This window comes from Thermobia domestica, chromosome 13 (assembly GCF_964235325.1).
Source record: "Thermobia domestica chromosome 13, izTheDome1.hap1.1, whole genome shotgun sequence".
Taxonomy (NCBI): Eukaryota; Metazoa; Arthropoda; class Insecta; order Zygentoma; family Lepismatidae; genus Thermobia; species Thermobia domestica.
The window spans coordinates 39,971,317-39,985,262 of NC_137466.1; the positions used below are offsets into that span (position 1 = coordinate 39,971,317).

The 13,946-nt window shown below is 39.6% G+C and overlaps 1 protein-coding gene across 9 annotated transcripts in view; it reads right to left on the reverse strand.

Moving 5' to 3' along the window:
* LOC145668110 (uncharacterized) overlaps positions 1-13,669 on the reverse strand; it is a 29,984-nt gene extending 16,315 nt beyond the window's left edge. Inside the window, exons 1-2 of one of the 9 annotated variants that reach the window (XM_081735652.1) lie at positions 13,518-13,669; positions 144-282 (exon numbers count right to left, since the gene is read on the reverse strand). In XM_081735652.1, the coding sequence (XP_081591778.1) occupies positions 144-282; positions 13,518-13,586 (208 nt within the window). In that variant the 5' untranslated portion in view covers positions 13,587-13,669. Of the gene's footprint in view, positions 1-143; positions 283-13,390; positions 13,493-13,513 lie in introns of those variants that run through there. The other 8 variants (XM_081735646.1, XM_081735645.1, XM_081735649.1 and 5 more) reach the window with 8 other exon arrangements.
* Positions 13,670-13,946: the final 277 nt, after the last annotated feature.

A 13,946-nucleotide genomic window follows, 5' to 3' on the forward strand; every position in this document is an offset into this window, starting at 1 on the left:
TACCCAAATGACATAGCTATGTTTCTTAATATTCTGTGCTAATTTTCATAGTGTACAAAATCATGAGATTAGGGATTGATTTTAAACACAATAGTAATAAATAATGATAGTAATTAATAAAACAAAATATCTAATTTGCGTACCTTGAAACGTGGAAAGTAACGATTGTAATCCCCAGCTTTCCAATAGAGCTTTGATTTCTCCACAGGAAGATTTGTCCATCTCTTTCTTCTCAAGCAATAATGGGATTATAATAATCAGTTGCAGTATAATACAAACCCACTAAGTTAATCATGAAGATAAAAGAATTTGTATTAAATATTAAATTGAATAAAATAGAATTCATTAGTTACAGACAAAGTTGCATCGAAAATCCCGTAAGTCAGAATCTGCTTGTATTAAATGGTAAATTTAAACAAACTACATTATACTACAGTAATAGTGACATCAAATATGTCATAAGATAACGAGTTCAGTAAAAGTATATATAGGGGGATAGGGGTATAACTGTGGAATTAGAGAAATCCATCTGTACATTTTAAAAATATATACAGGGTGTATCAGAAGCCCTCTACCACTCTAACCTACATGGATGAAGGTTTATTGAATGTGAGTTGGGCGATACACTCTAGACCCAGTGAAATACTTGAGAGTACAGGGTGAGGCATAAGTCTTAACACCCCTGTAGCACAGGAACGACTTGGCGTTCACACTTGATTCATGGTATTGTTCGTGTGGGAAATGGACCATAGTGCATGACATGTTGCCCTGGCGGCCATCTTGAAAGCCGCTATCTTGGATCCAACTGGATTTTTAAATGGGAAAGGGGACATGGGCATTGGCACGATCTCAATCTCAGCGAAACAGTGGTGCAGTCCATTTTCACTTACCCTTATTGATTAAGAAGTTATTGCGTCACAAAGGGTGAAAATTTGGCATTACAGCATATTTTTATCTGTTGTTCCAGGTGATGGAAGATGTCGCTAACAATTCCAGAACGAATCGAGACCGTGGAGAAGAGTTGTGGACGATCTGCCAGGGTGAATGTGGCTGAGTTTAATGCATCCCACCGAAAGGGGATAACATCTCATACGTAACAGTATTCAAGTTGTTTAAGTTCCATGAGACGGGCTCTGTGATCGACAAGGATCGTCGTATGGCATCTATAACAGGAATCAGTGATCCGTGCTACGATTGCTGCGTGTGAACAAGTGGCACCCATACAAGCAACAATTCCAGCAGCGGTTAACAGAGGGATCCGAACAGACTGATGCCGTTTGCTGAATGGGCCACAGAAAGGTATGATGAGGACCCCATGTTCCCACAACGTGTTCTTTTCAGTGATGCATTATTTTTCGTTCAAGAAGAGGTCAATGAACAAAAGCATAGATACTAGAGTGACCCAGATTGACACCAAGACAGCAAAGAGATTGGTGGGGATATGGCTATGGTGTGATGTGGAATCTGGGGGACGCATTATTGGACCGTACTTCATCCACGACACCCTGACTAGTGAGAAATATCGTGATCTGCTCGAGAATGAGGTTTTCCCTGCTCTCTTGAAGGAGGATTGATTTCCCCTCCTTTTCCCAGCAAGACGGGGCTACACCTCGCTATGCGTTATGTTCACGCCAATTGTTCGATAGACATTTTTCGGGACATTGGATAGGGCGACGGGAACCGATAGAGCGGCCACCACGATCTCCAGATCTTGCGCCGCTAGACTTCTTCCTTTGGGACCATCTGAAGAACCTGGTTTACAAAGAACCCATCCGTGATATCCACTATGTGATGCAGCGCCTTCTGTAATGTTGTGAAACCGTCGATCCGGACATGCTGTTGCGAGTCAATAAGGATTGGCAAATGTGTCTTGCAGTGCCTTGCTCAAGAAGGACAGCACATAGAGCACATGTTGTAATGCCAAATTTTCCCCCTTTGTGACGCAATAACTTCAAGAACGATAGGTGAAAATAAACTACACCACTGTTTTCCTGAGATCGAGCTCGTATCAAATGATACCCCACATGCCCCCTTCCCATTTAAAAATCCAAAATTGGATCCAAGATGGCCGCCAGGGCAACAATGTCATGCAATATGGTCAATTACCCACCCGAACAACGTATACCATGAACCAAGTGTGAACGCCAACCGTTCGTGTGCTACAGCGGTGTTACCGCCTTATGTCTCGCCCTGTATATCATGCAGACGATCGCCATCTTGGATTCGCTACTTGAATTCCCTAGAACATGAATTGATCAACGTAGGCCAGTTGAATGGCCTGCCCAATTATCAGACCTAACGCCACTTCATTTCTACCTTTGGGGATATGTTAAGTCTATGGTTTGTGCTGTAGACATTTGCAATCTGTCATCTGGAACAACGTATCGCAAATTTTACTCGATATTCTGCTTCGTGTCCCAGCAATTGCTCAGCGTGGACATGTGGAACAGGTAAACATATCTTTCAGTTGTCAATAACTTTTCACCAAATTAAGTTATATGAAATTTGATTGCATACTTGACAATCCATACACAATTCTAACTCATGGTCATGTACAGTATCACATTATCCACCTATTGTTAATAATAACACTTTTGAAATCTGGATAGCGGAACAAGATAGCGGCCGCGGCCGTCCGCATGACATACTTCTAAAAGTGTTCCCCTGGACTTAATGTGTATCGCCCATTCCACATTCAATGAAATTATATCCTTATAGATTTTAAAAAGGATGGTAAACTTTTAATACATCCTGTATATTATACAAAATAGTTCTATCAATAGTAAAGTCAAAAACACGTCATATGGTTCGATGTTTCGAAGTAAACCTAATTAGTCCTTCTGAGAAGGACACTTCACTTTTTAAAGTTTAGTATCTTCTTCAGTAGCAAGGGTATATGAGACATGAACCTAGGAATGATAGAACCCGAATCACAATTTTATGTATACTCTACCAGCGAGAATCAAAGCTGTCACTAAGTGTACATACGCGGGCGCAATAGCCGTTAAACCAGTAGATAGTGCTATGTGAGGTACCAAAGCCTCAGATGCATATCCGCAGTGATTTACAGTTCATTTTGAATAACGGAAATGGTCTATTAAACGCCATCTTTACACGAGGCTGGATCGAGCCATAGATGGAGTGGGTCAGTGAGTCGTCGGTCAAGTGGGTGAAGATTTGTGAGTAGATTAGTAGGTCGTGGGTCATCAGGACGTGACCCACTGTGACCCACCACCTACCGTGACCCACCATTATCTTCCTTTTTCATTAGTTTCTATTTATTACCTGAGGTAAGTATATCTAAGTGAAAATGAACTTCAGCCACGTTTGGATATTGATATTTGTAATTGTAATAATAGCAATAGGACTTACTACTTGACATTCGAGACTAGCTGTGCGATTTTAGAAGAGCTGACTATTGGAATAAATATATTTTTAATCACCTGTAATATATGAATTATATACAAATTGAACATCTCAGGAGCCGTTGAACTTACTGAGAGCTGAAATTCAGTATATTAACTATTAAACAGAGCGTGTCCTAGCATCTATTGAAATTCTCTTTTAACGGGGATCGGCTACTATAGGTAGGAAATTCGTAGTGGGTTGATATGTAAAAATAATCGAAAACGATCGATATTAGTTGAGAAATAAATTGAGAAACTATTGAAAAACAAAAACTGCAGCGCTCCGCAATCGATATCCATTGCTTTCTATTATACTAATTGCTGAAGCTTATGTTTATTATATTGAGCGTTCAGAGCACTAGGCAATCGAACCATAAAATTGAGAAAACTAGACAATTTTTTTACTTTAAGCTTAATTACATGGAAATTTTAAATTTGTACGGCATGCTTAATTATATGGAAAATTTTACTCTGTTTCGTATTTTCCTTTACGTTGGTTTACTTTACCTTGATTTAAGATAACTTTCATTCTATTTTTCACTGAAAAGTATCTAATTCAACAAAGAAATAATTGTATATGATAAATTGAAATTCACCGTATGACCAACACTTCACAATTTTATATCATAAAGGTCTGGTCCATCGGTATTGTAACAGAGCGATACTTCAACGATTGACCAAACAAACTCGTAGAAATTCAAACTTCGATTAGTGAATTTCAAAGGCTTATTTTATTACAAGTGTAATCTTAGTAAAGTCTATGGAAACGAGACTGTGGATTATGAGGCAGAGTTGATGACAATGGGTTTTGGTGAGTGGTTGATCAGAGTGGGTCATGATGGGTGGTGGGTCAACTTTTCATTGACGCACACAATCTCTGGATCGAGCCACTCTTACCACGCACCAACGAGTTCTGTCAGTTTTCGAACGCCTTAATACTCGTATAAGAAAATTTCTATTTTCAAACAGGGTATTGGTAAACTTGACAGGCGAATAGCCTGGCTAACTATAAATTAGATAGCTATGTTGGAATGAATTTGAGCGTGAATTAAAACATGTGTATTTTCACTTTAGGGGGCAACAATGGGCAAGTTAAGCAAGAAGCATGGTATTGTATTTTCTTCCTTTTTACATACATTTAGCACTGTATTCTAATGCATCTGAAGTGGACAGATCTTTATATATAGGCTAAACATAAAAGTAAAAGAAATAGCAATAATGTAAATTACACACACAAGGTTAAATTTAGTTACATTTTGCATATTATATCTTAAATTTTGTATGATACCGTCATTAAAATAGTTAAGAGTAATTTTTTATTACTTTGCAGTGTACGTAGAAACAATTTTATTATATATATATATATATATATATATATATATATATATATATATATATATATATATATATATATATATATATATATATATATATATATATATACACAGATGGTGATCAGAAAAATGGAAACACCTGTAGTTGGCAACACGTCAGGCGCAGTGGAACAGCAGTGTCCAGTGGCTGCAGCAGACGGAGGTAGTGTAAAATGGGAGACCTCTCAGATTTTCAAAGAAGGCAAATTGTTGGTGCGCGGTTATGTGGAGTGAGAGTGACGGCAGTGGCTACTGTGTTAGGTGTGTCGCGTGGGACAGTGTCGAAGGTGATAACGGCCTACACAACACGGAAAAACCACATCGGGGAAGCGGAACAGTGGGCGGAAGAAAATCATGAGTGACAGGTCACGCCGGGTATTAAAGCGCATTGTCACGTAGAACTGTCTTGTGACTGCGGAGCAAGTGACGGAGGAACTCAATCAGCACCTCCCCCACCCTGTTTCGACAATCCCAGTCCGCGGTGAATTACATGACATGAACTTACGGGGTCGTGTTGCACGGGCCAAACCGCTCATCAGGGACCATAACGCTTTCGCACGCCGCAAATGGTGCAGTGACCATGCAACTTGGACCGTTGAGGACTGCAAACGTGTGATATAGTCGGATGAGTCATCCTTCACCCTATTCCCAACCATGGGCCGTGTTTGTGTGGGGAGAACGCCCAAAGAAGCTTATGATCTGCAGTGTCTCCGCCCAACTGTGAAACATGGCGGCGGCTCGGTGATACTGTGGGCCGCCATATCATGGTTTTCATTGGGCCACTGGTCACACTTAGCGGACGAATCACTGCCAACTATCATGTCGCAATTTTAGGAGACCACTTGCATGCCGCATGCCGCACTTGCATGCCCTATGGTCCGGATGTTGTTCCCGGACAATGACGCCATCTTCCAGGATGATAATGCACCCATTCACACAGCTGGCGTTGTTGCAGCGTGGTTTGAGGAACATCGGGATGAAGTTCAACGCCTCCCCTGGCCCGCCCAATCCCCAGATCTCAACATAATTGAACATCTGTGGTCCGTCTTGGAAACACAACTCCGGCGACGATTTCCACCTCCATCTCCTCTCACAGAACTGGCCGACGCCCTGCACGAGGAATGGTGTAAAATTCCACTTGCTATCATTCACGACCTCTGCCTCCATCCCACGTCGCATCAAGGCTGTTCTGAAGGTGAAAGGTGGCCCGACACCATATTAATCTGGTAAGTTGCAATTTCGTTCAGGTGTTTCCATTTTTCTGATCACCATCTGTATATTGTAGTGCTAAAAAAAAGTAATGGCACTGATTTACTGTAGATCATGTACAATCTTAATGTAATTAGCAATTCATATTCCCTTACCGACCCACCAATATTCGCTGTTCATTTGTTTTCCCTGGTTTTCGAAGTCGTGAGCTGATATAGGACTTACAAATAGGTGTATTTCATTTGATTTATAAATATTATAATCAGAAAGGATCGGAATATATGATTAAGTTGTTGAAAAGGGAAACTCAAAGAGCAAATAAAGATAAGAGAGAATCTTAGTTACATGAAAAGTGAAACATACACCGACCTATGCTTTATCTAGCGTAGGTATTGTTCGGAACCAAAAATGTGGATTTCATATCCATGCAATTAGGTTGAGAGTGGAAGCGATGAAATTACTTGACGCATCCATTAAGATTTCGGAAAGTGCGCACTCCTGCGCCGTAGGCGCAAACTCCACGAGCTAATTTTCTGCCTTCGCTCTCTACAATGACCGAAGAGTAACTAAGCTAATCCTCATCCCAACATACCTACTATTTAGTGAGAGGTTACTAATTAGTAAGATTTAAGACATTAAGTGGTGATTTATGCTGAGAAAATTTTATAGTCATATCTCGCATGCCTCCCCTCAGCTTCATCTACACACATATTGCAAACGGAATACAGTAGACTCAAGAATATCCGGGCTAATTTGGCGGAAGGGCAGGCCGGATAACAAAAAAAGCCGGATAGGCCGGAGTACAGTCTACATGAAGCATACCCCAAGAACAATTGACGTATACAGTACCGTACAGTTATAAGCAGGTATAAGTGAAGCGTACTGTATTGAGGTCCGTTACATATTGACGAAACAATGAACAAGGAGCAGAACGCTGCTCTTTTCCTGTCACAACTTGTATTTTGCACATGACACGTAGGAGGATCGTAGCAAACGCCTGCTTCCAATGCCTTGGCAATGTTGCCAATGCAACGCCTTGCCTTCCTCAATTACGATACAAGAAAACTAGGCTGGATAGTACGGAAGTCGAATAGTCGTGAGCCGGATACTTATGAGTCTACTGCACATGTGAACTTCCTTAATTGGCATAGTTCGTTAAGTCAGTGGTTTTAACCAGTGTATCCCGAAACTTTAGACATCACGAAGCATTTAGTTAAAATCTATTTGGAGACATTACCAGTTAACGCCCCCAGAAGCATCAACACTTAAGATTTTAGTACTACATAGTCGGTACTTTATAGAAACTTATAGGCTTACACTAATATAGTCTATATTATTAATACAAAATATGCATTTATTCCGTTAACTCCGTGCCGTGTTTCTGACAATGAATTACGGATAGGTTAGGTTAGTTCAAGTTTGGTTTGGTTTAGTTTACTTAGTATGCCTACCTTGGTTTGATGAGACTGGGCTTATCGGAAATTAACCTAAAAACAAATATATCGTGATGTCGTTGGAGTTTAGTCAAGAAGGTTGCGAACCATTACCTTAAGTAAGCAAAACTTGTAATCGGTTGTGGGAATAGGACACGGTGACGAATTAATTAGATTTCGGAACGAAAATAATCAAAATTAAAAACTGAAAGAAAAAAATCTCAAAGTCGCGAAGTAAATAAATACAGAAGATTGTTGCATCTTGATGATGTAATCCCTCACATTCAGGGACGTAATGAATCTCACACTCAGGGTGGAGTGTATACCTACTAAAAAATTTTTAGCATTGCGTCACTGATTACGATTTCATTTCAACGATTTCCTACAAAACATACTTTATACTCTATTATCTCAATATTCAAAAAAAAAAAAAAAAAAAAATCTGCCTTTTAAAACTAAAATACGTAAATATTAAAAACTCAATTCTGTAAATATATAAGGTAAGTTGGCGAGGGAGATCGGGGTTCGATTTCTGGTGGGAACAAATTTGATTCAGATTTCATGTTAAAACTGTAGGTCCATATTTCATATAGCCTCGCTGCTAGAACGGACGCTAAACTAAATAAATTCAGAAAATTCTTCTACTACTTTGTGGCATAAAAAAGAGAAAACTATGCTCGTAACATAACCTTAAATGAAATATAAGGGAATGATTTATACTAGCGTCATCACAGAGAAAACGCAACCTTCCCAGATGACCTAATGGGTAGCACATGTGACGTTGCACGTGATCCCTGCTTCGATCACTTTCACAATCACTCACTTTCATTAATCATCCGTCACCTTTAGTCTAAAGTGCATAATCCTGGGACATTAAGATAAAAATGATTTAACAAAATACATATAGTGTACATTATAATTACATTACATTACCAATCTTTCGCAATTAATAAACCACAAGTCATTACACAAGCGTTGTTAGTAGTAAGTTTAGCGTCCAATTCAGGTCCGAGACTATCTGAGACTTGGTTCTAGAGCTTTAACGTGGAATACGCATCACATGAGCTTCCACAAGATCCGAATGAACGGAGAGGGATGAGGAAGATTTCCCCTCTCCAAGTAATTTAATATTGTTCACTCTAAAGATAAACCGTATATAACTCTCAATCTTTGCCGTTACAGGGTACTAGTTTGAAGTGAGGTGATCCTGAACAAAAATTGACCTGATAGAGCATTTTCGTATTATGATTTATTACGATATTCGGCAAGGGTAAACACAGCAACAATGTGTTCGTCAGATAACTGCTACTTTTCCTGATGAAACCCCATCTCAGACAATTTACAGGTGGTTTCAGGAATTCACGTGTGGCCAGGTCAGCCTGACTGATCGGGATTGTGCAGGTCATTGTGCCAAAAAACGTTGCTGCTGTTCGTGAAATTATGAACACTGATCGGCATGTGACTTATCGCGAAATTCAGGAAATCTTAGGCATTGTTATGAGCCAAATACAAATAATATTGCACTATTATTTACGTGTGAAAAAACTTTGCACTCGTTGGATTCCACACAATTTAAGTCGCGCACAAAAGACGCCCGTGTGAAGTGGTGCAAAGTTATAACGAAACGGTTCAAGTCTGGATCATCTCGGTGTTTAACATTGGAGCAGGTGATGAAACTTGGATTTATACGTAAGAACCGGAAACAAAGCTGTGTGGGTGTTCCGCGAGAACCTAAACCAATCAAACTTGTTCAAGCACACTGTGCCTCCAAACAAACGATTGCATAAATTTCTGATAAATCAGGGCATATCGCAACTGTCCCACTGGAGAATCGCAGAACAGTCAATGCAGAATGGTACACAACCATATGCCTATCAGAAGTACTGAATGTGAGCAAACAGTTCAACCGCCGTATCATTCTGCATCACAACTATACCAGCTCGCACACAGCAGCTACCACAAGTGATTTTCTGGACCAGGAAAGCGAAGTCATGACATCCGGCTTATTTCCCTGATTTAGTTCCCAGTGATTTCTTTTTGTTCCCAACAATAAAGAACATGTTGCGTGAGAAGCGCTTTTGCACCTCCAGAAGAAGCCATCGAGGCATACAAACTGCAGGTTTCACAGATACCAACCTCGGAGTGGCATACCTGTTTCAAGATTTGGTTTTATTGCATAAAAATGCACTGCTACTCAGGGGGAATACTTTCATAAACAAAAAAAAAAAAAAAAAAAAAAAAAAAACACAAAAAAAAAATTGCACTTTGATGTTCTTGCGTTCTATCATTTTCCCGAAACTTTCAGTGCAACCCTCGTATTGCATCACAGATATAAATAGCTTTGATTGTATATCTAGAAAAGTCACTCTCTCGTAAGAAGCTTCATTTGAACCCTTCGAGTTACTGCACCTCCCACCTGGATACAGCAGGGTAAACGTACAGTCTCAAGCAGGCCCGAAACCAGCCAAATATGTTTGGAGGGACCATGAATATATGGGGGGGGGGGTAAGTCATCAAAACTTACCTTACAAATATCTAAATTGTGTTTTCCGTATTGAGGTCTGGAGGGGCCACGAAAAGTTTAGGGGGCCAGTTGCCCGCTAGCCCCCCTCTAGTTGCGGGCCTGGTCTAAAAACAAAACACTAGAATGTGCGCAACTGGGGATCAAAACACATTAAACGGAATAGGAGAAATAATTCAAGTGAATCAACGCTTAGCATAGCGAGTTTTTGCATATTAGTTGCTTTGTTAATACCTAATTCCTTCTAGAAATAGTGAAACAAAACTATGAAGAAAAAATAACCGAATGAATCTCAAGGAACCGGAATAATTTTCGACTGATTAAACTAGTTATAAATTCTATAACTTACTGTTCCGTTGAAGTTCTCAACTCCAGCAAGTAGCCCTACACAAAAGCCAAACTAGGGAATTAAAAATTAGTTTTCTTTTTTCATGTCGCACAGCTACGACTTTAGGCCAAAAGAGACTGATGATTGATAGAAGTAAACGCGTTTGTGGAAGTAACAATTTGTTTCCACCCTCCCACCGAGAATTGAACGAGGGGCCACGTTCCCCAAGGCCACACGGAAATCACTAGACCAGCGGGGAAGACTACTAAAATACAATGTAACAATATATTTAATGTAAAGTAGAAATCAAATTAGTGTAAAGAATTGAGAAGGAATATTATTCTAAATGCCAACAGGGTATATAATTAGTATGCTATTTAACGCAGTTCATCTGAAATGGTGAGCTGTACACACCAATATCACGGAACGATTTTTATGACAGTGCCCTTAAACTATACCAACTAGAGAATTAGACCCAATTATCTTCGTGACATTAGGGAATGCAGGCAGGCGCATTAGCCCAGGTTGGGCACAGCTATAAAGAAAACACATGGAAACAAAGTAAAACATCTTTCAGTTTTACGTCCCGCTTGTAACCAGAGTGTTCTAGAAGGTAAAAACTGGGGGGATGCCCCGGGCTAGATCCGCCACTGCTTGTAACGTAATAAAATGTAATAATACAAGTAGTTGATTGATCAGATCTGGTTATACCGTGAACCACCACTCGTAAAACAACGAAAATACAGTTACCAACTGCAACTATGTGGTCTTCACGTTGCTGTTAGTAACCACATTATATCTTTACTATTACTTATCGATAATAACTGAATGTAACATGCTCTGTCTCATAACATCTATAGCATCTGTCCAAGTTAAAATTCAGTTGTTTTAAGTTTTTACCAGCCACAGAATATGAACCCAGTCCAATCCTACAAATGAAATCTTTAAGTTTTACGTCCCACGGTTATGCCGGTTAGGCTAAAGGAGACGGTGATAATGAGAGATGAGTGAAATGGTGGAATGAAGAAAGTGGGAGGAAACGGGAGAACCCCGAGAAAATCCACGAGCACGGTGTTTCTCCACCACAAGGCGGGGGGTGGGATCGAACCCGGGACCCCAAGCACCAGAGGTGAACGCTCTACCACTGAGCCACCGCGCCCCCTCCAATCCTACGAGTCTCACTGTGAAAGGTGAAATTAAAACTGCCTGGCATTCGAACCCACGTCAGGCATTTGTTTTAATGTCCGTTGCAGACGGCTTGCGTGCATACCCATGGCTTTCAACTATGGTTTAATAATCAAATCAAGTGCGAAGACAAATACAAATCGCAAACACGCCAACTCTCCATATCAAGTTAACGCAGATGGGAAGGGAGGAATGTATACCTAAATTCCAAATTTCTGTATCCAAAATGATGAAAACATGTTTTAATTTTGAAAATTACGTTTTCTAGACCAAATATGAACTAACCAGAGATTTCAAGGAACCAGTTCGTCATAAGCTAGAACCATCGCACATCACTAACTATTCAAAATTATATTACTAATTTCTAGTATTTCAAACTACTGAGGCAAGGGAATGAGTTAATTTTTGTGGAAGCTAATTTGAGCTCACTTTACTTTCATATATACATACCAATAAGCTAAAAGTTTCAAGAAGGCCTGAAGATGGTCGAAAAGGGTTCTCAAGCCCTCCCCCCTGGCCTACATCTTAGCTACGGACATGACCGTGTTATACTACTCTATGTGAAGATACGTTCCTCTAACATAGGACATTTTTTTCGATTACTTACGTAAAGAAAAAATATTTTATGCAACCTATATACACCTTTGAGTAATTTCAAAATGCTCCAAGATTTCAAATGACTTAATCCAAGAAGTTATGAAATGAGAGCTCGGACCACGGTGACTCAGTGGTAGAGTGGTCACTTCTGACGTCAGGGATTCCTCCCTGTTCAATCCTTGTTCCAAGGTTAAGTTCCATAAACTCCGTCGGTCCAGACCTACTATGTAAGTGAACGGGCAAAAATGCACTTTAAACAGAACATACATTGGAACCAATACTAAACAAAGCCCTGCGGGGTGTGTAACCCCGTTCGCTTGCTGTCACTCGCTTAGTTATATTTTGCTTAGTAACACTGGAGATCTTATATTTGCAGGATTGGGGTAGAAACTAAAAGATACCCAAAATCACTTGTTCTGCTCAAAGTGCACTCTTACCAGTGAACGAAAATTAAGCAAACCTAACCAAAATATATTTATACGTAATTATGCCAGTTTTTTTTTTTTTTTTCATTTTTAATAGAACCACTGAATCGTAATAAAATAATCACCCTGGCTACTACTAACTAATCTTGACTCGCTATCGCTCACTTGGCATTACTATGTGAATTCGAATATTGAGCTTTGATAAAGAAAGTAACCATCCTGGGTACCAACTCTCGTTACTTATATGTGCGGACCAGCATTCTAGAACCTTCCCCGTAATTACTGTCAAAGTTGAAAAGCTGTTGGGGCTTAACGGAATAAATACACTATTCCCAAGTGCTTTGTGATGAACAAACACCATGCCCCTTTTTTCCTCAGAGTTCTCTCGTTTCCTCCCACTTTCGTTATTCCATCATAATCATTCATTTCATAATCAGTCTCCCTCAGCCCCAGTGCATAATCGTGGGACATTAAACGGATATAGTATACATGAAGCTGCATCAGTTCCCGAAGGAGCAGGACGCTCATACTTTTAGGGATTATTCATTATGTACGAACTCACAAAGGGGGTAACAAAGCGACTTTTATTTACTTATCGACTGATACGAAAATAAAAATGAACGTACCTGTACTTTATATCTGCATGTGTAGTGCCCTTATACTTTATCTATGACTATGTGTGTGGGGGGTAGGGGGGCGTTTAACGCATATCGTATGTCTTGCGCACATGGACACTTCTCACTATTGCACTACGAAGAAAATTTATGATATTTCATGTAGAAGTGGTAATAGAACACAGAAGAAACGCAGATAAGGGGGTTCTCATGTATACTATTACCCATTAAACTTTTTTTTTTTTTTTTAATGAAAGATTAACATAGTCTACACAAACTGCTACTTCTACAAACATACCTTCATACATTTACGTAAATAAAAAAACAAACGAGCTTACGGAATCTCGCAGCACTGAGGTGAAAGTAAAACAAAACTAATTGAAATGTAAAATAGTAGATCTTCTAGTGCAGGAAAACCAACCTACTTGAAATCCTAGGTGAGTGACCACGATCAAAAACGCTTCCACTCTCCTTCTTATACTAATTTTGCACATCAAATGTCAAGCCAAGACGAAGCTAAGTCACTTCTATGCTACTGAATTCTGGGTAATACAAACATAATGACAACCCGCCCGCTAATGCTACCAATGAAAAAGATCCACCAGTTAGTAACCCCTACGGGCAATTTTACTATTGGACAATGGAAATAAAAAAAATGCTTTTTACGTCAAGCAACTGATAGCAGACACTGATATATTATTTGTTTTTTCTGTTGTTTTTTTTTTAAACCTTTCAATACCCACGTATTTTTTCTGTAGTGGGACTGGGTTGTCAGTACACAAGATATACATGGAAAGATACAACACCGAGGCTACATTAGACGTAGATCCGTAGCTTTAATTCAAACCACATTA